Here is a 24,316-nt window from a genome sequence, read left to right as displayed (position 1 = left end):
GATAGATGCAGACTGGTTAAATTACACCTATTTTATTTACAGTTGATTTACATTTATCAGCTTAGCTGTGTGTTAGATTGAAAAAGATGAAAAGCATGTTCCGTGTTAGAATGGCTGTGAAAGAGAATACAATAGCTTGATAGGACCATTTATCTTCAATTTAGAGATACTATAAAGATAAGTCAAATTGAAATAAGATGAAAGAAATAATCTCAGGGATGGTTGGTTGTTTTTGTTTGTTTGTTTGTTTTAAGGCAATGCTTATTTTTTCTTTTTTTTTTTTCCCCACAAATTTTCAGTAACATGAAGAAAAGGATTAAGATCTTCACCATACATTTCGTATTCATACACACACTGATTTATTACTAGAATAACCTCTTGCTGCTTACATATGCATGAGACATCACAAGGTGAAACTTGCCGTTTCAAAGGCTATAAGTGCAGATAAATGTTTATGAATTTGTGCCCAAGTATAGTGAAAGCTTAGTTTTGAGTATATTAATTTGTGCTATTGCCATTTCAGAAGATCCATGCCATTTTCTGTCATTATTCACATAAATGCTATAACCTAGTTTTTCAAGCTCAGCAAAAATAAGGGAATACAATTACCATTCTCTTTTATTTGCAACAGAACTGAACAAGCAGTTCAATATCTGTAATACTAATGAATTATATGCTTTCTTTACCTGGGCATGCACCAGTGAAATCATGCTGATTCTACATGAGTGTTGTCAGTGCCTATGTTGAGCAATTTAAACTGTCTGTTGTGAGTACCAATATGGCCACAGTTCCGGATTAGGGCTTCTGAATTGGAGACAGCTGTAAATCCACAGCTGAGCAGCAGCCAGTCCAGAGGAGCAAAAAAACCTAACTTCCAGCTTAGCTTCCTCACATCTGAGATGCAATACTCCAGTAAGTGACTTTTCCTTGAAATTCTGAAGATTAAAATGCTAGTTTGCTGCACAACCAGAGAGTCCTCGCTAATTCAACAGAGGCTGAATTGCTTTTGCAAAGAGGGCTCTGAGAATCCACTATAAACAGACTCTCACTATTTTCAGCAGAGGCACTATGGATCAAACATCAACAGCTTCTGTCTGCAGCTGAAGTCCTCTGCTTTTCTGAAAGCCAGTCTACTGCTCCCCAGGTTTCAGATAGCAATGCTGCACTGGCAGGCTGCCTCTATTAAGGAAACATTGTTGCCTAGCAAGATGTTGAACAGGACTCAGCTCATCATGTAGGCATGCAAAAGCCACCTTCTTCTAATAAGCGCTAGGTAATGATGGCAAACCAGGAGCTCCTGTTGAGATTATCATCAGCAGCTAACACATTTTTAAACGCAGGTATCATTGTCTCTGCCAAGAGAAAAATCATATTCAACATCTTGTTTAATTAACGTGTTTTCTAGCATATTTTCTCACTGTAGACAAGGTCTCTAGGGAAGAATGACTCATGAATACTACATTGCCATTATGGAGTTTCTTTGAGCTAAGGATCCATTTCTCCCTATTTTCTAATGTGAGCATTGGTTTGGCTCATTACATGGCCATTAATGATTTTTGAGGAGCTCCAGGGTATTGTTAGTTAATACCAAACTGCTAAGTAGAATCCTGGGCAAGAGTTAAAATATGCATCACTTTCTTTAGTAACAACTATTGTGCAGATCTTTTTCAGCATATCACATACTAATTGCTGAATAGATTTTCTTGCTGAATTACTTAACACTTACTTTAAATGGGAAGGGCACAATATGTGACCATCTCCTTGGAAAAGGCGAAAAGAGGTACATGTATTATGGTGAATCTAGAGTTTTGTTGTTTTTTTTTATGACTCAGATTTACTCTCACAGAACAGGTAAAAGCATTATGTATCTATGAATATATAGCAAAACAGCAGGCTAACTAAAATTAGCCTGTATGGAATTGACTGCAGGGATGTTTTGTTTTTGTTGTGTTTTTTGTGGGGGTTTTTTTTACAGTCATTGATTATTCTTCCAACAATGCCATCATAATCAGGAAGTGCTTCCACTTCATATTGCCAAACCGTTTTAGCTAACAGACAAACATAAGAATATGTCATTGCTTTTATTAGGATACAAAGAACAACACAAGATTTTGTCTGTCAGACATATTCTCAGAAGGAAATGCATAGTATACATAAAATATTTATCATCATTTCTTACCTTGTAACTATGTCTACGTAAAAGCCAAAATAAATACAGACTGTTCCAACTGTACAATGCACAGCACCTAAAGTGTTTATTGCCACATTTTCTATGACCAGTCTCCTTTCTGTTGTGGTTCTCCAGTGACTGTGTTATTCCAGGGAAATGAATAACACAAGGGTAGGAGGGTGCATAATGACTTCTGAGCAGTAGGGGGTTGTCTGAACTAACACACATGGATCATGCTCTGCATCTCCTCAGTCTGTACTGGAACACCCTTTCAGGGTGCATTTTGCAGAAAACATGTAGAAGGTCAGCTACTCAGATTTCTGCGCAAGACAGGGCAGTGTGTATCACAGACACAGCACAGCAGTCAGTTCATAGATTCTAAGAAGAGCTGAAGGCAAGAATTTGTCCAATTTGACCAAAACCATAATTATTCTATTCTTATCTGTGCTATTAAGCAAGAATTGTTAGCTACATTTCATTCTTTTTTTCCTATTCAGTGAACATGCAAGACATGGAATCATTCTTGTTTTGAAGAGTCACAGCATTTTCTGGAAATATTATATGTTTATTGGTACAAGATTTGTGTGTATGATGGAACAACGGAACAAAGAACAAAGGAACTTAACATAGCTACCACTCACTGAAATGTTTACTTTGAAGAGAAGACTGCCAATTTGATATTTTAAGTGTGACTCTTGTGGAGGGAAATGTAATGTAATCCATTATGGAAAACAGTATAAAAACAGGCAGTATTATCTGGAAAATGGAAAATGTTCTACCTAGGAGAGTTGCTTCGGTGTCAGTATTCTCTGATATTTTCTCCCTCTGCAGCCTTAGCTAATCAGCATCATGGTTTACATAACAGAACTCTGGACTTCCCTCTTGGTTGTTGATTTTCCACTTGTGTACATTCAAAATGTTGTCAATGATGACAGCTGGTTATTTCTTCTACACACAGATTTTTATTGTCTTATTTTATTGTTAGTATCCAGTTTTCACAAGGAACGTTTTCCCACCCAGAAGACAACAAAGGTTGGATTGCTCCAGTAATTGTTCTTTGCTATGTTTCCTTTGGGCTCTTGTTCAGTTTGTTGGATCTGAATTGCTTTAAACATAATTAGACCATTATAAATCACTCTGAATTAGTTCACATGTGACATCACCAAGGAGACCCAGTGGGACTATTAGAACATGTTTTTGGACAATCTATCTATGCAGCTATGTTGACTACTTTATCATGAAAATAAAGTTGGTAAACAGTAGTCTTTTCAGTATGATAAATTAAAATATATTGCACCATATCTATTTAACTAATTAGATTTTCATAATGCTAATAGAATTTGCCACAAACCTGATGAACATTAGCTGAAGAAAGAGCAATATATTTTATTTTATTGGGCACATCTCAGAGTGCTTGTAATTTAGTAAGGCCACCACACTTTCTGGGCAGGCTATCAAGTAGGATGTTGTAATGATCTGCATGACTACTATAGTAGATGGAAAAATGTAGCTTGTGTTTGTAGCTGTTCCATTAACATCTTGCACAGTGTGCACTCCTTTTGTGCTCTTCAGAGAATCTTGTAATAATCCCAAGTAATTATACACTGTTTAAAACCTAGTGTGTAATTAAATGATGATACGAAAGAGGGACTGAGAAAAACAGATAACGAATAGAATCCTGAAGCTATCAAAACAGATCTCGTGCCAAAGACCTTGGAATTCATCTGATTCAGTTGCTGGAAGAATGCCTGAATTAAAAATTATTCTATGAGGACCAAGAAAATAGAGCCAAATTCTGGCACTATACACTTTTCTCCCAAAATGGACATTAATGCTACAAAAACAGAATAGGGTGAACAGCCCCCGGCCCCATGCTTGCCCCCCTACTGTTGTTTCTATCTGCCAAAACAAAACAGAAGAGAAGATCTAACACTTGCAGGTGAGAGAAGTTAGAAAAGGAGGGTCATTAGAAAAGAAAAAACTCATAGGCAGTGCCAGCACTGAAACACTTGACTGCAGCTCTATTTGTAAAGCACCTGTTGGCAGCTGTGTCGTGGTTTATAGGTTTTGGGACAGAATGAGGACAGAAAACTTACAGTCTGTGTTCGCTTATGAGACATGTGATTTGTTCTTGTTTTATTAAAATATAAGTCATTCCTGGGCAATAATTATGGCAATAAATATATCTATTCAGAAATAAAATCTACACCTCTAACTTTCTAGAAAAAAAAATTAAAAATATTAAATCACATGATTTTGAATGAATTTCATTAATATTAATATTCATATTAGTTTGATGGCTGATGCCCATGTGTGTTGTCTACCTTTTTTTCAGAAATGAAATGTTGAGTAGGGTGGAAAGAAAACACGGCAAAACAATAGTCAAATATTACTTTGATAGTTTCATTCAAACACAGCCAGAAGAGACTGGGTGTAAGGGGTTATCTGGCCAGTTTTATGTTTTGCAAGCATTATACATTACAGTGTAATTATAGAAAAGAGGGAAAAATTGTAATTTTGCCATGGATCAGGGGCAGTAAGTGGGTGGTAAAGGTCTGGGCTTTTCATGAGGTGGTAGCAGGGTGGAAAACGGTAATGGAACCAGCTTTGAAGCCAGTGGTTTCAAGTGCATTAGGGATTTTCCAGATCTCTTCTTTTGCCAGAATTTTCCCTGTGCCATCCACACCCTCCCCTCTTGGACATGGAAAGTCCCCAGCATGTGAATTTTAGTGTTTATGATGGCTTGTGGAACAGGAAGGGAGAACACGTGGACAGCATTCAGTGTTAGCTGAGGAGCAGGACAAGATGTAGAGCCAATAAGACCTCAGCTCAAATAGCCAACTCAAGAATGGCCAGTCATTTTAATACCAGGTTCATCAGAGCCGCCAACACTGTCTTCCTTAACAACAGTATCTTTAAGGATTAGTCACATATGACAAAGAAGCTTGTGTTAACCTGAACTCCAACTACTTTCTGCGAGAATTAATGTATTTGTTTATGATGGCAGCCAAATATTCCTGGTGATCTTAAGGCAGAGAACTGAGCAGAAATGATGAATAAAGTGATCCCATAGTTAATATGTGCTAGCTTTCCTCTCTGCAGCAAACAGCTGTCACTTAGCTTAGTGTCTAAAATCTTTGAAGAAGAGTATGTTGCATATACGAGGTATTTAAGTACTGTAACATTAAGGATACCTTTAGGTTTTCACTTTTCAAAGTTCAAGAACTAGCTAAGTCAGTGAAAATGAAATTAGTTTGTACAAGTGCTTACTAGGCCTTTTTTATTATTATTTTATAGGTCTTGTAGAAATTTGCCTGATGCATCCCCTTGATGTAGTGAAAACAAGGTAAGATTCTGCTCGGACAGGTTTTGTTGACACTGGAAGACATCCAATTTAGGAGCTGTCAGAAAATAAAAAGCTAGAACTTCTCCAAGTAAGATAACTTCTGTCTTTAATGGCATTTGTATTTACTTACCTATATCAACAGCATTTGACAGTTGGAATTTGAATAGCATAACGCTTTTCTGGTTAGAGGTCATCTAAAGGTGATAAATATATTTTATGACACATATTTTGAGGTTGTAATGAAATCCTCCTGTATGAAGATGGCTACAATTAAATTTGCTTCAGATACATATTATCTGCAGTAATATTTTTTTAATGTAAATGGAAAATAACATACTGCCTCCAAAGTTATTGTCAGAGATCTCTGAGACCTGACATAAATGATAAAAATGTTGAAATGGGGTGTTTCGTGTTTGCTCTGTGAGCTAAGTAACTTCATGCTTTTACCTTTTGCCACTATTTTCTTTTCTGACTACTCGTTTATGTGAGTATAAATGATGAAATGACCTGGAAAATTTGGTTATACGTTTTTTTCCAGTGTTGTTTTTGAGATGGAAGAATAATAGTCAAGTTCCTAATTTTTTTAATATATTTTTCCTTTTCCTTTTTCAGTTTGCATACTGATTCTTAAGTGAGTGTTACCATATATGAAAGGCAAACTAGAATGCAGAAGTATACAACAAAGAGAAGAAAAAATGTCACTCCATGTATACTTCATGCAATATCTATACTTACTATATATGTATCTCTGTGTAGTTTTCACTGATTTAAGTAAAAAAGCTTCACTGGAAGACGAATCAAACCTCTACAAATGATGAAGAGAACAGTTGTATTGGCTAGAATATGCTTGAAGCTGTCAATGAGGACTTGAGTTCATCACTGAGTTCGGTTTGTTAGTCAGCATGTTGCTACAGATGTATTTTAGGTTCTTCTGAGGTTTACCTAAGGCTTTTAGATACTTTTCTGTAGCTTGCTTTTTTGCGGGAGACCCTCTATGGTCATTGGTCCAAACCAGAGAACAGCAGTGCAGGCTGCATCCACATCAATTGCTGACTGGGTGCAGGAGGTGCTCCTCAGTGCTCTGAGTTTGCTCAGGAAATTCTTAATCAGGAATAATTTGATTGCTCTATAGAGACAGTACACCTAGTAGTTTCAAACTAGATTCTTTGTAACTCTTCAAGTACACTGAGGCTTTGCAATTACAACCTAATTTACATAGCAAGACAAAAATTAAAGTACAAGCAAAAGAGATACAAGACTAAACTTAAAAGAACAAAAATTTTTCTTGCTCTTCTATTTCTCTTGTAGTCCATGTGAGTGTACTTCAGTGGCATCATTTTGGCAGACAGTGCTGTAAGAATTCTTAAACTCCCTGGATGAATTATCTGTTCATGTCTTCCTCTGTATGCTAAACTAGATGTCGTATGTCCTTCAGCATAAATGCACCATCAGTATTTTACTTCTCATGTCTTTGCTGTCCTTGTGATTGTCATCCAATCCATCCATTTCTATTGTAGATTTTACTTTTTTATGTGTCATACTGTTAAAAGAGATCATATGTGAGATCTAGAAATGGATAGCATTCAAGAATTCAAGAGGATGTTTGTGAAGCTTTATCGACATTAAAAAAAAAAAATTAGGAGCCTTTTTAAATGTGAAATCTGAGCCAGTGAACAATTAAATTAAAAAAGAAGAAAGAGTAAAAGAACAATAGCTGTGTGGGAGAAAGCAGATTACAGTTCAGAGGGAAACCAAGGGGCTGAATCAAGTAAAAAAGCTGCTAAGCAAATTTTTCTCCCATTGTGTTAATTTCAACTCTGTGGAAGTGAGCAGTACCTAAGCAATAGCTTATCTTTGTTCTGTTGGTGCAGATGTATTTAAAGATATTACATGGATTTTGATAGTTCTGCTGAGTTTAGTATTTGTCAGTACTTGTAAATATTTACATCTTGAAAGCCAGTAGTAAAACCAAGAATGGAATATTCTCTGATCTCAATCACCATTCAGTTCTATGTATATTGTATCCTTTTCCTTCATTTTGTGATGGCTAAAAATTCTCAAAACTAGAGTAGCTTAGTCTTTTCATAAAGGTTAAAATGAAACACTGTTTTTAATTATTGACTTTGAATTTAGTATGTTTTGTAACACATTTTCACTTAATTCCTTAGCTGCTTGTCTCTGAGCACTGCAGTGCACTCAGTCTTTTCCAACATTGTACTGATAGTCTGTCATCTCTTAATTACTTCCAGCTAATATACGTTGCTGGGATTTTTTCTTATGGCTAGGTGAAAGGATTTACAAAAGGGCCACTTGTTGCTTATTTTTTATGAAGTTTTGAATTTCCTGCATTTTTCTACGAAGTGTTTGCTTGGTGGAAACTCCCATGGTCTTTTCAAATTAGTAGAATCTTATTTGATCAAAGTTAGCATTCTGAAGTGTAGGAAAGATGCCAGAGGCTCACTTCTAGTGGATCTGTGGCTCAGCATCAGTGCTTGGTTGTTATATTTATTTTGTGTATGTTTTTAATAAAAAATTGGAGAAAAGAAAGTTCCTGTCAAAGGTTATTTTGAAATGCTGGAAAATAGTTTGGCTCTTTTGTGACAACATTTTGCAATATTTTTTCTGTTTAGTAATATTCTATTATTCTACAGTAACAATGCTAGAAGAATGCATATCTATAAAGGAGAAAAGGAGCATGCATAATAGATTTTAAATTTTTTTTTTTTGCTAAATGGAAATTTCGAAATAATTTTCTTCACTGCTATAGCATCAACATGACTAGTTTAAGAAATTCATATAAATTACCTACCTAGAGAGTGCTAAATTCATTACTTTAACCCAATGAAACTCAATTCTTCTTTGAATGAAATAATGCTTTCTTCTCAAATAGAAAATACATTGGTATAGTTTTTGATGATACTTCGCAAAAAATTTGTATACGTGTATATAACAGAGACTCTTTTATTTACCAGTTACCGTTATGATGATTTTATTCATTTGTGGATTAAGTAAAATACCTTATCTCTGCACCTGTCATCCTAAATGTGAGTAAGTTATGCAGAATTTGGTAAGAGTTTGTGTGTCTGCCTATGTATGAGCGGAGAGAACAGTAGCAAGGAAGATCTTCCTAGTACAGATGCAGCCAAGACATTGAAGGTTTGGTTTTTTTTAATTAAGAAACTTAGAGGATCTATTGTACATCAGACTTATATCTGGATGATAAAATATATGCCGGATCATGATATGTAAGATAAAGCATTATCTCACATACTTATATTAAATTTATATATTATATTAAAACCAGTAGAGTGCTTTTCTACCTATAATTTATCCCTTGTGTCCTAATGACATGCGTTTCGGTTTAAGCAAATGTACAAAATTCAGAACTGCCATTTATTGCTGGAAAAAATTTATTCTTGTGCAGCAGCTGATGAGAGTGATTGCAGAGAAGAAGGGAGAGAGTTAAAGGGAGATGTCAGGCCAAAGTTAATGCAGTTTGACTGGTCAGCCAGGCAAACCTGAATGATAACTGGAGAATATCACAGTGGTCTGTCAGGTTATGGTTTTGTGCAGTCCCACAGCCTTCAATACCTTGCAGCTTTAAGAAAGGAAGTTTTTTATATTTTCCTGCTGTTGACATTTCCAGGAGCTTGCTAGCTTCCAAACTACCTCTGCACTGACAGACAATTTTCCTTTTAACACCTCTACATTTTAACACCTCTAATTTTGCAATATCACTCTTGGTTGCGTCCATTTTAGAACTTACAAACCCTATAGCAAAAAATAAAATGTTGGCTAATTTCTTCAGGTTTGTAAATTGATTACACGTGAATCCTCTTTTTCATTAATTATCACCAGTATTTTTTTATTTGAGTTTTAGTCATTCCACTGTTCTTGAAAGCAAATTTCCTAGTTGCTAGTGTAAAACCATAAAGCATATATCAAAATGGAAATACGGATTTTGGATGCAGCTTGGTATTCTGTAGTGATGAAAATGGAAACCATACTTTGTAACTATTTTTAACAATCGCATCTATATGATAATTTAATAGAAAAAAATGTGAAGAAATGTGTGATTAAGTGATTTGAAATAATAGAGAAAATTAACAAGTTATCACAAAAAGCTTTCCAATGCACAGTGCATGTAAAATTTTGTGTCTAAAAGTCCTGTGAGAGGGAAAATTTTTACATGACTTAGATGAATTATTTACTTCTCTTTCATTTCGACAGTAATTTGTCAGCACTATAAATTTTGAGACAAATATGCAAAAAAAAAGAGATTGTTTCTGTGATATTATATTAATAAAAAATTGTGCTCCAGACCTGTGCTGACTTTAGGAGCACCATCTAATATATCCCTCCTATCTGGAGTATTAAGGATTCCTAATTCCATATAATGTGGAATCAGAGAGTGTTAAACATCATCACAAACCAACTACCATCTAAAGGACTTGGAGATATTTAGTAACAAACTAGACTAAAGAAAACCATGAGGATAACTTGTGTTTAAACAAATTAAACATATATTCAGGAGGCAGTGTTTTAATGCTTCTCTGGTTAATTCACATAATGATCGGTCCAAATCCTTTTAATTTTGTGTTTGTTTTGTTCTTTATTTAAACAATCTCTCCTGTTTTCAGACTTAATTGTGTTCTCATAACTTGGCCTCATGTTGGGATGGATATGTGCAATTAGGGAAGCAACACCCAAGAGAGAAATCTAGGAGGCGCTTTTTCAAAATCTCTGACTTTAGTTTCTCAGGAGGATACATTATATACATAGCTTGCTTTAGGGGTCAACCTGTTGGACCCCACCATTAATTTTCTTAAAGCTGTATTCTGCCTCTTCACAATCTGGGAAAGATGTGGTACAAGTTGCTTCTACTGTAATGCTTTTTTACAAAGGTTAGCGTTAGATCAGGATCTTAATGTGAAGTGACTTTCCATCTCTTGTGTGATTCAGAATATCAGCATATAAAATAAGGCCAATAATTCACCCTAGAAAATTTTGAGGAAGTTTTCCTCCAATCAAAATCGAGATTTCATGGTTTGCTATTCTTACTGCAACAATCCAGACCAACATCGTGGATCTAAAGCCCCACATTTAGAAAAGAATTTGGGATCTAAGTCCAAATTTGAACTCTGCATTACAGACCCATTTCTAGTTAGCAACTGTTCTGCTGATTTCTGTGTGTTTATCCATTTTTTTCCTTTGTTCCAATTCTGTCATTTTGGTCTTATTAAAAATGTTCAGCTTACTACATATGTTTCCGATCTCATTCCATCTGTTGTTTTGCAAGAGCTACTTCCTTTATATCATTAATTCCTCTTTGATTTCTGGTTTCTTTTTGTTTAAGTGAGCAGTAGTGGAGCCTGTCCCTGAAAAAACATGGTTTAAGGAAGAGTTCATTGTCCTTATACAATGTTACCATTTCCAAATGATCATAACTCATTTGGTTTGCATAAGTTCATATTACTTCATGCAAAATGCTCTAGTTAGATTCATAATAATTTTAAGCAGAAAATAGTTTTCCTATCATAGGAAAATAATGAGGATACAAAATGTTTTGGCATTCCATTTTTGGGCTGAGCTCCTGGAAAAGTGCTAGAAAAACAATGAATTTTGGCCTTTTCTTTTTAATGAGGAAAATAGAATTTTGCTTTGAAAATGTTGAGAATAGATGTTTAGGGATATTGTTCTCTCCAAATATGTAGATATATAGATTTACTGGATCTGATTGTTTCCTGAGAAATTTTTTCTTTCATCAGGAAGAAAATACTTAGTAAAAGTAATCCCTGACCAAATTAACTTACTGTCCTTATTTCAACCAAATGTCAAGGTTTTTCCCTGGGATATTAGTTTTAGTTGATTTATCAGTGGCCTTCAGTACATTTATTCACTGGGCTTGTATCTGATACTGTTTTTGGCATTTGAATTTCAGCATTTAAATACTTTGAGTATTTCTTTACAGATCCAAGTTTTATATAATACAAACTTATCTATATAAGATAATATAAGTTTACAATCTTTTGGTTGTGGATGTGATCCAGGACTCAGTCATTTGCCCTTTATTTTCCTTCTACATACAGTCTGTTAGGAATTAATAAGGGCAAATGGGTTAATAATCCCAGCTAGATACACTATTCCAATTTAAATCCTTCCCTGAACTGAAGAGCAGTATTGATGTGCACTGTTAAACAGATGCTCTGATTTGCAGTGCTAGTCAAAGTGATTTCTGTTGTGTTCTAATTTTGTATTTGTAGGCATGCCATATGTATATTTTATAAAGTCTGTTGAGATCCTTCAGGATAAAAAGAAACTGTATAAATACAGTTTCATCATCTCCTCATGTGATACTGTACCATTTGTGATCAAGCAGCAGTTTAATGGCATCCTTATTTCAAATCAACTTGATTTTTGTAAAAAGTAACATGGAGTTCTTGATTTTAGAATGAGCTTATCCCTGCTGTTAGAAACTGAATTTGTTAGTCATCAAAACAGACTGCCGGAGTTCTTTTCTCTAAAGCTTTTCCTTTGTTTTCATTGAGTGTTCTGCCATTTACTCTGCCTTCTTGAATTCTAGGTGCTTTTTTAAAAACCTGAAACAACTATTTCCAGTTTACAGAGTAGTAAGATGATATTACTCTTTAGGTTATGTGTTATCTGTGCCATTTCTCTGGACGTACAAAAACTATCCTATTTTTTAATTAACTTGGGTGCTGTAACAATGTGGACTTTCCAACACCCACCTAATAAGCCATGTTTGTCATGAATATGCTCAAGATAGAACAATAATCTCACTTACAAAGAATCCTTTCCCTACTTCTAAGTTTAATAGAGGAACAAAATAAAATAAATGAAATTTTTGGATGCCTAATTAGCAATCTGGATGCTAGAAGTGTGCAGCTGGCCAGCGCCTTACTGTAGGGAGGAAGAGAAGTGGGTCACTGTGCAGGAGGTAAGTGCCAAAGCTGTCTCTGGAAGGGACAAGTGGTGATAGATGTGGGATAAGATTCCTCAGAAGAGGAAGTAAATTAATATCTCCCACAGAAGGCAAATGAGAAAGAATGCCTGAGAAAAAGCCAGGGCTGATAAGAGGAAATGTCTGATGGTATATTGCATGTTTGCTTCTCAGTTCAGTAGTTGTGGAAGATGTGCTTTTTGATTTCTGGAGGGAAGCTGGATCACAGCTGACTTGGCCTTAGTGCTCTTCAAACTGTAGTCTGTACATCTGCTGGGGAGTTTTGCGTGAGTGAATCTGTCCTTTTACACACCCCAAACACAACTCTGTCTGGTAGAACACTTCACAGATGATTCCTTGTGTGGGTAACTTAAAGTACTATCATACTATAAGACATACTAAATATTATCTGTCTGGATAATGACCAGCCTTTTGACTATGAATATTTGCCGAATGTAAAAATGCATGTGTGTTTTCACAATTTTATGCTTTTCATTCTGTTTCAGCTATGAATTAGAATAGTTAATTTCAGATCCCTTTATTGTATGTTTTGATTTTGTTCTAATGCCAAAGCATAATATTCTTTCTGTGTTTGGTCTTCCACTACTTACCACAATCAGGTTCCAGATTGAAGTGTGTAACTCCTGACAACTACATGAGCAGAACTTATGAAATAGCAAAAAGCCTGAGAGTTTCACTTCTACAATCTACATAAATATGTATTTAAATCTTTTAAAAACAGATGTGTACAGACCCACTTGGTTCTACTGGTATGGTATCTTTCATAGTAGAAAAGATGAAGTTTCTTGATATTTGTGATCTCTAGCACTGGGAGAAAGCTGCAGCTTATTAGCTGTGTCCCGTGATGGAGTTGCAAGAGGGTAGGTGTGGGTTGCATTTTATGATTTCATGGGTTGCACATTGTGCACTCCTTTTTTAAATCCAAAAAAGCTCTGAATTTTTTCCTTCTTTTTGTTTTTATTTTATTTTATTTGTTTGTTTTTTAATACTTCCTTTCATAGCATAAGACTGCAGATAACACTTGCAGGCAGAGTAAGTGTGACAAAAGAGCTCCAGAACTGTAATGCCATGAATTATTGATAGGGTATAATAATTATTTTCTCATAGCACTGTCTGATGGGGAGAGGAAGAGTATCTAGAACAAAATGCCCTCCAAATTACGCTCATCCTACAGTTGGTTGCTTCGCCAGTTAGAGCCTTCCAAAGAAGTAATAGAATAGAGCTGCTTGCATTCTCTTTGTAGTATCTCAAGATTTATGCAGATGTGTGGAGAGAGACACGGATCAGAAACTTGGTGATGTATCACATTCATGACTAAAAGTGAAATTCAACTTTAAATACTTTGGCTATGTGGGTCAGCTGAGGTCAGCCTAAGAGTTCTGGAACAATATATACAAGTTAATGCAGAAAATACCCTGTAGTATTATAATATGTTTTGGTTTTCATTAAACACAATAGATATGTTTAATTATTTTATTCATTTAGATTCTCACAGCCTCAGAATATTCCATTTGATTTCTGTTTAAAAAAAAAAAAAATCTAAATTGTCATAATGTATAATAATGTACCTTCTTTGAGTTACATAAATTACCTCAGTGCGCACTTCTGAACCTCATTTATTCATTTTGAATGAAGATACACCTGCCTATTTATCTGTGTGTTTATGGCAATGAGGCTGCCACCAAAACTGCTAATTCCTCACCCAGGACTATACAGAGGGCGGCTTAGACTAGGCCAGTGGAATCAAGGCTTAAACTCGCAGCCAGTTTCCAAGGAAGATGTTACAGCCTACGCTCATCTTACCTCTTCTTCCACTGCTGTGGCAGCACTCAGAAATGTGCATCCCAACCCATCCTGACCTCTCTTGCTTCTCCTCTCCCTTTTTTCCTCCTGGAAAATGGCTCCCAGGTAGTCTGGAATACTGGCTTTGTTTTCTTCTCCTGGCTTTCTTGTGCCTGGTTCTGAGGCAGCTCCTGTTTATTCTTTCCTTCTCTAAGGCAGGACAAGAGGGCAGCTTTCTGTTCCTGTTCAGAAGTCCCAACCACTGTTGGCTCCCTGGCTGCAAACCACAGCTGTGTCCTGCCTATTTTAGGGTGTGCCAGGTGACAAGTGCCCTTTAATTCCCTATGGGGACTCCTTCATAGCCTACAGCTCTCAGAACCAGAAAGGATTTTCTAATGTTCGTATGTTTTTATAATGCAATTTCATCCCTAACAACAACCAATACCCCCTTTACTGTACATTACTCCTCTTTTCCTTTCTTTATGTTTCCCTTTAGACATGCCCGCATTTTCTTTTCCGAAGTCTAAATTAGGGTAGATAATCAAATAAACTCTTTACATAATCTTCCGTCTGCATCAATCTTGTATTTAAAATATAATGAGTCAAGTGAAACCATGAGGGAGAAAGTGGAATGAGAACAAGAACAGAAAGCAAAAAGTGGAGGGCTTGGAGGTGATAAAGTACGTGGGATTCTATTTACAAGAAAAATATATGCTGAAAATAAGTATTTAAAATGGGAATTGGGGAGTGGAAATAACCAGATGTTAGCACAGTTTAAATAGTAGTCTGGAGACAAAGAAATGGGATAGTTTTAAATATGCATGCATTTTTAAATGATATTTAAAATAAGGATTAAGCAGCTGGGAAAGGTTAGGTAGGCTGCAAGTTGGAAACATCATGGTACACATAAGATTATTTTAAAATAATTTAACAAATCAGTTGGGGTAGTTATTAGCAGATGTTAATGATTTGTCCATGGAATAAAAAGTTAAGATCACATTCAGGGGTAGAACACGGTCATGCCCGATTTCTCTATGGACAAAAATTTTGCATTAGGCAACTGTCATGCCTGATTTCTAACCACGGATGGAACAAACCTAAAATAAAAGAAGCAAAGAATTACTTTGTATTTTAAAAAATAGTTATGTTTACTACTACTGTTATTATTTAGTCATGAATTAGACTGAGTGGGAGGTAACTGAAGTATGGAAAACCCCCATTTAACATCTTCAATTATAATAAGCTTAAAAGCAATTTTCTGCCTCTTCAGGTTTCATTTTTTCTTACTCGTATTTGCACTAGCTTTTATAGAATATGTATACAAGAGAATAGAAGTGTCTCTGTGTTGGAAGCACAGTGTAACTGTAGCAATGCCAACAATTTTGTCAGAGAAGTTGGCCATTGATACTGTATTTAAGTATGTCCTTAAAATAACTGCATTAGGCTGATATGTGCCAAATGAATCTATAAATAAAAAAAGAGAGATAATATCATTATGAACTATGCTTTTTGTATGTTTTTACAAGCAGATGCATCATTGTATATTCTGGGTCTGTAGGGGATTTTGAGAAAAAAGTCTTGATTTTGAGTAGGATGAAGGAAAATACCATCTCCAAAATAATCTTGGCACAAAAGAGCTGTCGTTTGAATTTATTTCTCAGGAGGAAAAAAAAAGGGGGGGAGGAGGGGCAGAAGGGAATAAGGAAATATTTTCAAGTTCTTAACTGCTGTGAAGCTGTAGTGATTTGATGATTCCTTGGTGAGAAGACAGAGGGTCAGACTGTACTTTTACAGCCGGAGTCGCACACAGGGCAGAGCACAGAGCCAGCAGCTGGGCCTCAGTGTCTGTGGCCTGGCTGGTCCCTGGTCCCTGATAGGTAGTGCAGACTGCTGATCTGCAGCAGTACTAACTGCTGGTAATTACAAAAGGTTCTGCCATCCCCTCACCTTTATCTATTCCCATGCATTTGAAGCAGTGACAAAAGCAGATGCAACAGTCCCGTGTGCTGGCTGCCATGTGCATGTCTGCAATGGAGTGCTTAGAAAGTGCTGCAGGTGCCCATATGTACAATGTGCTTCAGTGTCTGTAACTGTGATAAGGCGGGTAGATTTGCAAGTTGTGCATGTGGTGCTATCCATCTAGCATCTGTCTAGTTTTTAACTTTATCTGCAGCAACTTGGATCACATTGGTTTCTCCCAGAATGCAAGTTGGATGCTTCTTTCTTTAGCACATCAGTGTGCTGAATCAGCTCAACTCAGGAGTCAGACATGTGGCAGAGACAGTTCAATGGAGAAAAAAGGATGAAAAAAGTGCCTCTGGAATGGGAAAAGTGCCTGCAGATAGCAGAAAGTCTTCCTAACAGCCACCTCTACTGTCTCATGACAGTTTCCCTGAGTAAGTCAGCCACAAACTAGAAAGCTTCGATTTAATAGTTCTGAAATTGCTAAAGTGAAATACACATTAGGAAAGCAAAAAAAAAAGTAGAAAAGTTTTTTGGACATTTCTTTTTGTACCTGGAAAGAACAGAGGAAGGGCATATTTCATTTGAAAATATGATTTCACAAAGGTTTAAGCTCATTTATTTTAGAATCGTGTTTTTCCCCTTGACACTTACACTGCCATGCATTGACAGCTCAGTGGAAAATTGATCAATTAATTACCTTTTTTCTTTCTTTTTTTTTTTTTTGCTAGCTTTGTTTTCTGAAATGGTTCTTGTATAACAGGCAATACCAGGGCAGAAAAGGGAGCAAACCACATAGATTGTCAGTGGCAATCACCAAACTGTATGCTAACGGTATGCATGAAACGATGCATGCGTACTCTACTGTTATAGTGTACTGTTTGCATTTAATCTGGTGAAAGGGTGATCTGTTGATTAACAAGTCAGTCCTACTCATGGCTAGGGAACCATGAGCTGCCAAGCTCCCTTCACTTCTGTATGTACTACATCCTTACTGTTTCCCTTAATCAGACCTAGAAAATGCAAAACTTCAGGAAAAGTTGATTCAGCTTATTGACGTGTCAGAAAATTAATCCATAAAAAATGTATGCAGCCACTAGATAACCATTAGATCAGCTCGGTTGAGGTGCAAAACTGCATCTTAATCAAAGATGCCTACACGTTTATTTAGTACATCTCCAAGTTAAGAACTTTATTTTCATTGCCATTTTTTTCTGTTAACACATAATGTTGTATCTTTCCTTAGAATACAAAACTCAAGATGAAAGCAGCTGTTGTTCCTCCTAAGGCATAATTTGAGTTTCACTACAAGAGGAATAAAATTAAGGCATGAATGTTAGATAGGTAAAAGACTTTCCTAATTTAGTCCCTGGAAGGTGAATTTTTAAATGCATCATTTTCCTTCTCATATATTTTCTCCTTATTCTTTTTTCTTTTTCTGAATTGTTTTATTGTCTGAGCAATTTGACATACCTAAGAACTGAAACAGCTGACAATTCTATTCTTAAGTAGTTAATGTACCATAGCACTACAGTATACACCTCATGAAATTGAGGAATATGCTGAAATTTGGAATTCAATTTCATTAGATGAGAAATGCCAAATTTACAGTGGATTGTTGCTAAAGAACAGGATACATTTCTCCTCCCATGTCAGCAACACTCCTTGTGCAACCTGTAGACTTTATTGTAGTTTCTCCTGGAGCTGTGCAACACACCGTGATAGGAGAAGACAAACTTACTGTACTGTTTTTTGATGAATTTCTTATTGAATCAGCTAATTATAGAAGTGTTAATGAGTACTAGAATTACCACAGAGGAAGGAGCAGAGCCACACAAGAAAAGGAGAGAAGGAACTGACGGTGAAATCTCTCTTTTTTCTTGTTTTTCTTATGTGAATTCATAGATAGTTCAACTGTTTATGAAACAGCTTAAGTGAGAGGCTTCAAATCATTTAAATCGAGAATAAATTCCTGTTCTTCAGAGTTCTTATTTATCATTTTGGAATACTTTAATCATATGTCTAAATAGTTGCCAAATCTGAATGAATAGAAGATTCTTGAAGTTGCCTGTTAATAAAGTTGCACAATTTTACAATAGTCACTTGAAGCTTTTGCCATAAGAAATGACTACATGTTACAAGAAGCTGTTGACTTTGTAAAACATGTAATTAAGTTTGAAATTTCATGCTCTAGCTTCTGCAGATTATAGCTCATGACTACTATGAGGAGCCTCACAAGCCCTTGCACCAGCCCTGCGCTCAGCTGATTCAGCTCTCTAACTTAACTAAAAATTATTTCAACAAGGACAAAAAGAGAATAAGTATAGTTGCAGAGAGGAACAAGGAAGGAAATAAACTGAGATCTCTCCCCAGACATTGGTGTGAGTTTTTCAATCAACTCTACTGAAAAATGTGAATAACCACAGTGCACGGCCTGTCCTGCCTAGGAAGCAAACCTGGGTATAGAAATAAGTATGGTATACTACTGAACTGTGCTTACAGTGGAGCTTAGTAATTTTCTTGGGACAAGTGACAGAGTGGGCATATGCTGCATACAAGAGCTAACGTAACATAGCTGCCTGTAATAACAGGGACTGAATTCATTGACTCAGCCAGTCCCTTTCAAGCTAGTGTTTGATTTGCTTGGTAAATTATAAAATAAAGTAACAAAAGAAAGATGATGCTTGTATGCATTTTGTCCATTTGCAACAAGATAATTTCCAGAGAAAATCACACTTGTGAAACCAGGTTAATAGTGCCAAATAACAGAATCATATGATAGAATCATAGAATGGCCTGAGTTGAAAAGGACTGTAATGATCATCTATTTTCAACCAATCACTAGATCAGGCTAGAGAATATCTTCAGGTCACTCTGCTACAGAAGCTGCCATATCACGAAACCATTCCCTGATTAAATAAACAGATAATATTTGTTAAATTGCATAAATCAAAAGTCTAAACACCGTTCAGCAGTGAGATTTATTATTATTTTGAGATTAGTTAGATGTACTAATAATGCCCTTTTTACTTACTCACTTTGCAGCCTTTATTGAAATATATATACAAGAAGTATTTAGAGATGTTGAAAAGAGAGGACAAAGTAATAGTCTTGTCTTTTTATGTTATTCTGACTGCTCAAGGGTCCTCGAGGGAGATTTTGGCACTGGAAAAATTTCCTAATGGAACAGAAATCCTTAGGTGGTATAGAGGTGGATTAATGACTCTACTTCACCTGTTTTTCACAAACTCTTATATGGGAATTGGTAATTCTGGAAAGAAGTCAATAGTCAGAATGTCTTTTATACTCCAGCTTTTTGTGGCTGCCAGGACAGACCCTTGTGACTAATAGGAATTCAGCATCAATTAGAACAACTCCCAAACTTGTGTTATGTGTGCTGGGGCTAACACAGTTCCACTGTTCTTGGCTTGCCTGACTGTAATGGAACTACAAGAAACAGCTTTGAAAAGCTTGATCCACAGTCCTTCCTCCCACTTATTCACATTGCTTAAGGATAATGTAAACTTCAGTCCAGAGTGACAAATCATAAAACTTGTGCGGCACTAGGCCAACTCACAGGTGCTCTTGAAGGACATAATTTGTGCAGTTGCACCATATTTCAATCAGTGTGAATAGCCAGAAGCCTTTAGAAAGAGTCTATTTTGTTATCTGCAAAATAACAGTATTTTCAAATCTATTCCTCACAGTGTCATGGTTCTATGTTTTTGTTTTTGTTTTGTTTTTTTATGGTTTCAGTATTCCACATCAAAACATCATGTAGTGTACGGGGTATTAAAATGTCACTGCCCCAATTCCAAGTACCTATCCCTGTACATTACAGCAGTCACGGGATCTGACCCTTCCGGGGTGGGGGGGGGGGGGGGGGGGCGCTCTCTTGCTGCCTTGCAGTGGGTGCTGGAGGGTGCTTTCCTAGCCGTTCCAAGCCTTTCAGGTTTGACTCGGTTCCGGGAACTCTCTCTCTCTCTCTCTCATCTTGTCTGATTTTATTAATCTCAATTTCAATTAAATTGTATATATTGTGTTATCTTGTATTCCAATATTATAGTAAAATAAGTTTTCCTCCATAGATTGTTGCCGCTGCTCTTTTCCTCCCTTCCTTCCTTCCCATTTTTGTGGGACTGGGGTGGGGGGGGGAGGGCAGAGGCCTGTCGCCCCTGTCACGGACATAGATTGATCTGGTCAACTCCGTGACAGATTTTTGGCGCCCAACGTGGGGCACGAGCTGCTTTTTAGCTGTTAGAACGGACCTCTTTTTCTCTCTGCTCTTAGAGAGCTTCGTTAGGGAGCATTATCAGTAGTTCAAGTTTCTGTGCTGGAAAACCTGACCTTGAAAGATTAGGCGCACTGCCAGTGTTCTGGGATATTTGTAAACTTTGAGCACTACTTAGTCTGGGTAGTGCCTTTTTTTTTTTTTTTTTTTTTTTTCCTGCTCTTATTAGCTTCAATTCATTAACCCCTTTTTAGCAGGCACCTCTGATGAACCCACTTGTTATCGTGGGGGCGCTGTGTAAAGGATTTAAAGCAATGGTGTTACTCACAACCTACTGGCCAATAATCCATCTTGCACTTACGTGTGTTGGAATTGCATCCGTATATAGGTACCTAATGGCACTGATGGAGACACCTATGTTTTACCTACTTGCAATGTGGTATGATTTGAATTTTGACATTTACATCCCGGAAGGAATGGTTAATTTCACAAACAACTATATCCCAGAAGGAATGGCTAATTTCACAAACAGCTACATCCCAAATGGAATAGCTAATTTTACAAACAACACGATGTTCAGACCAGTCTCCGGGTTTTCTTTTCGGTTTGTCAAACGTTTTTTGAATCCTGAATTAATAGTCATGGTGGTGTGCGTGTCATCAATTCTCCTGAATGTATTCTTTATTTGTAATAAGGGGAAGGAGTCTTCTCCAAAACTAGAGAATGATGACTGGCAGGGGATATGGAGAGGTTTAGGAAAGGTCTTAGAAGCATGGGGACCCGCAGTGTCATGGGATTTTACTCTTGAACACCTGTGGGATCCTGAGAAACTAAGCCAGTTTTTGAATCAGGGACTATGCGGCTTACATAAATCTAAGGAGGTACAACTTATTTGGGGTTTGGCTTGTGCTTACCGTGCCCTATATAATACCATTCTGGAGAGAGAGAGTTTCCGAGCTGAGGTTCAAGCCAAAGGGGAAAATCCCCAAGTCAAATCTAATCAATCACAGGAGACACCAGTAACAATACCAGTTGCTCCTGTGGAGGGCAAGAAATGGAAACGAGTGTCTTCGCGTCTTGAACGAAAAAGAGAAGAAGAGGAGGAGGAGGAGGAAGATCCAGGCGAGGGGCCCTCCTCAGAACCACCACCATTGCGAAAGGCAAAAGGGAAAACTAAGAGACATGCAGAAGAGAGTGATGAAGAGGAAGTCTCTATTACTACTCGCCGGCCTCTAAAGATGACTGAAATCCAAGGTTCAAGAAAGGAGTTTACACGGCGCCCGAATGAAAGTCTTGTTTCCTGGTTGGTTCGCTGTTGGGACAGTGGGGCCCATAGCTTGTCTCTGGATGGTAATGAAGCTCGCCAACTAGGTGCCATTGCCAGAGATCCAGCTATTGACAGAGGAATTAGTCGATGTTCGGATGAGGCTGCCTCCCTCTGGGAACGAGTGTTAATAGCCGTGAAGGAAAAGTATCCCTTCAAAAATGGCTTGAAGATTGCGATGAAAAAATGGGATACAGTGGAAAAGGGGATCCAGTATTTGAGGGAAATAGGCGTGGTGGAAATGCTGTATGACCCTAACTTTGTTCCTAACCACCCACAACAAAACCGCGACCCTGAAAAGGTGAGGACGACGCCTGAGATATGGCAGAAAATCGTGACAACAGCACCGGACAAATATGCCGCTACACTAACATCAGCATGTGACAGATACCAAGAACAACAGAGAACACCCTTAGTTTATGAATTAATTGTTACGCTCCAAAACTACGAACAATTGCTGTCCCCAATTCATGCTGCCGTTGCTGCTATATCAAAAATGACGGAGCAAGTGTCTCAGCTGATTAACCGTGACAAACCTGTAGCAGTATCAGAAACGCTTGATGAAGATCAGGATAATCAAATGAGTCTAGCGAAGGATGTGAAGGAGGTGAAGGAGATGATGAAATTTATGCGAGCCCACCTAATTAAAGATGATGAACCTTCCTTCTCACGTGCACCATCAAAAATCTCAGCTGTTAGAGGCAAACGTTCTCCAGCTCAAGTAAGGGATAATACACCGCGAATTGTCTTATGGTATTACCTACGTGACCATGGAGAAGACATGAGGAAGTGGCACCGTGAACCTACTGCTGTACTGCGAGCACGGGTGAAAGAATTACAAGGCAGATCAACCACCAGTGCAGTTGCTCCAGTTACCACAGGTAATGAATAGGGGGGCCCTGCCCTCAGTCAGGGGGGGGAAAGGGATAATAGAGTATATTGGACTGTGTGGATTCGATGGCCTGGCACATCAGAACCACTGAAATATAAGGCCCTGGTGGACACTGGTGCACAGTGCACTCTGATGCCCTCGAGTCATGAAGGGACAGAATCAATCCATATTTCTGGAGTGACCGGGGGCTCTCAAGAATTGACTGTGTTGGAGGCTGAGATAAGCCTCACTGGTAAGGACTGGCAGAAACATCCTATTGTGACGGGCCCAGGGGCTCCATGTATACTAGGTATTGATTATCTCAGAAGGGGGCATTTCAAGGATCCTAAGGGGTATCGATGGGCCTTTGGAATAGCTGCTGTGAACACAGACAACATTAAGCAGCTGTCTGTTTTGCCTGGCCTGTCAGAAGATCCGTCTGTTGTGGGGCTGCTGCGAGTAAAAGAGCAACAGGTACCAATTGCCACAAAAACGGTGCACAGGTGGCAGTACCGCACCAACAGGGATTCCTTGCTCCCCATTCATAAGTTGATTCGTCAACTAGAGAGCCAGGGAGTGATCAGCAAAACTCACTCGCCTTTTAACAGCCCCATATGGCCAGTGCGTAAAGCCAGTGGAGAATGGAGGCTGACGGTGGACTACCGTGGCCTAAATGAAGTCACACCCCCACTGAGTGCTGCTGTGCCAGACATGTTAGAACTCCAATATGAACTGGAGTCAAAAGCGGCCAAATGGTATGCCACCATTGACATTGCTAATGCCTTCTTTTCCATTCCTTTGGCCAAAGAATGTAAGCCACAGTTTGCTTTCACATGGAGGGGCATTCAGTATACCTGGAACCGCTTGCCCCAGGGGTGGAAACACAGCCCGACCATTTGCCATGGGTTGATCCAAACTGTATTGGAACAGGGCAGTGCTCCTGAGCACCTGCAGTACATTGATGACATCATTGTGTGGGGCGATACAGCAGAAGAAGTCTTCACGAAAGGAGAGCGAACAATCCAAATTCTTCTGAGTGCTGGTTTTGCTATTAAGCGAAGCAAAGTGAAAGGACCTGCCCAGGAGATTCAGTTCCTAGGTATAAAGTGGCAAGATGGCCGTCGTCACATCCCGACAGATGTGATCGACAAAATCACTGCTATGTCTCCACCCACTAGCAAAAGAGAGACACAATCTTTCCTGGGTGCAGTGGGCTTTTGGAGAATGCATGTTCCAAACTACAGCCTCATTGTAAGCCCCCTTTATTATGTGACACGAATGAGAAATGAGTTTACATGGGGCCCTGAGCAGCAGCAGGCTTTTGAACAAATTAAACAGGAGATAGCCCGTGCCGTGGCTCTAGGGCCAGTACGGACGGGACAGGGTATAAAGAACATCCTCTATACTGCTGCTGGTGGGAACGGTCCCACTTGGAGTTTGTGGCAAAGAGCATCAGGAGAGACCCGAGGCCGACCCCTGGGATTCTGGAGTCGAGCCTACAGGGGGTCAGAAGAGGGCTACACTCCAACTGAGAAAGAGATCTTAGCTGCATATGAGGGGGTTCGGGCTGCTTCTGAAGTAGTTGGTACTGAAACACAGCTCCTTCTGGCACCTCGACTGCCAGTGCTGAACTGGATGTTTAAAGGAA

General features: G+C 37.9%; 1 protein-coding gene across 1 annotated transcript in view; it reads left to right on the top strand.

Annotated features, from left to right (window-relative positions):
- The window catches only part of SLC25A21 (solute carrier family 25 member 21), a gene marked incomplete at both ends in the record, with an annotated part of 229,143 nt that overhangs the window by 118,859 nt on the left and 85,968 nt on the right, over positions 1–24,316 (top strand). Inside the window, 1 exon segment of the mRNA XM_079537463.1 lies at positions 5,468–5,516. Coding sequence (XP_079393589.1) covers positions 5,468–5,516 — 49 coding nt within the window.

The sequence above is a fragment of the Tetrao urogallus genome, assembly GCF_951394365.1.
Source record: "Tetrao urogallus genome assembly, chromosome: 6".
In the NCBI taxonomy this organism is placed as follows: domain Eukaryota; kingdom Metazoa; phylum Chordata; class Aves; order Galliformes; family Phasianidae; genus Tetrao; species Tetrao urogallus.
Note: the sequence above shows the minus strand (reverse complement) of the source record. Positions and strands in the feature narration are given on the sequence as shown.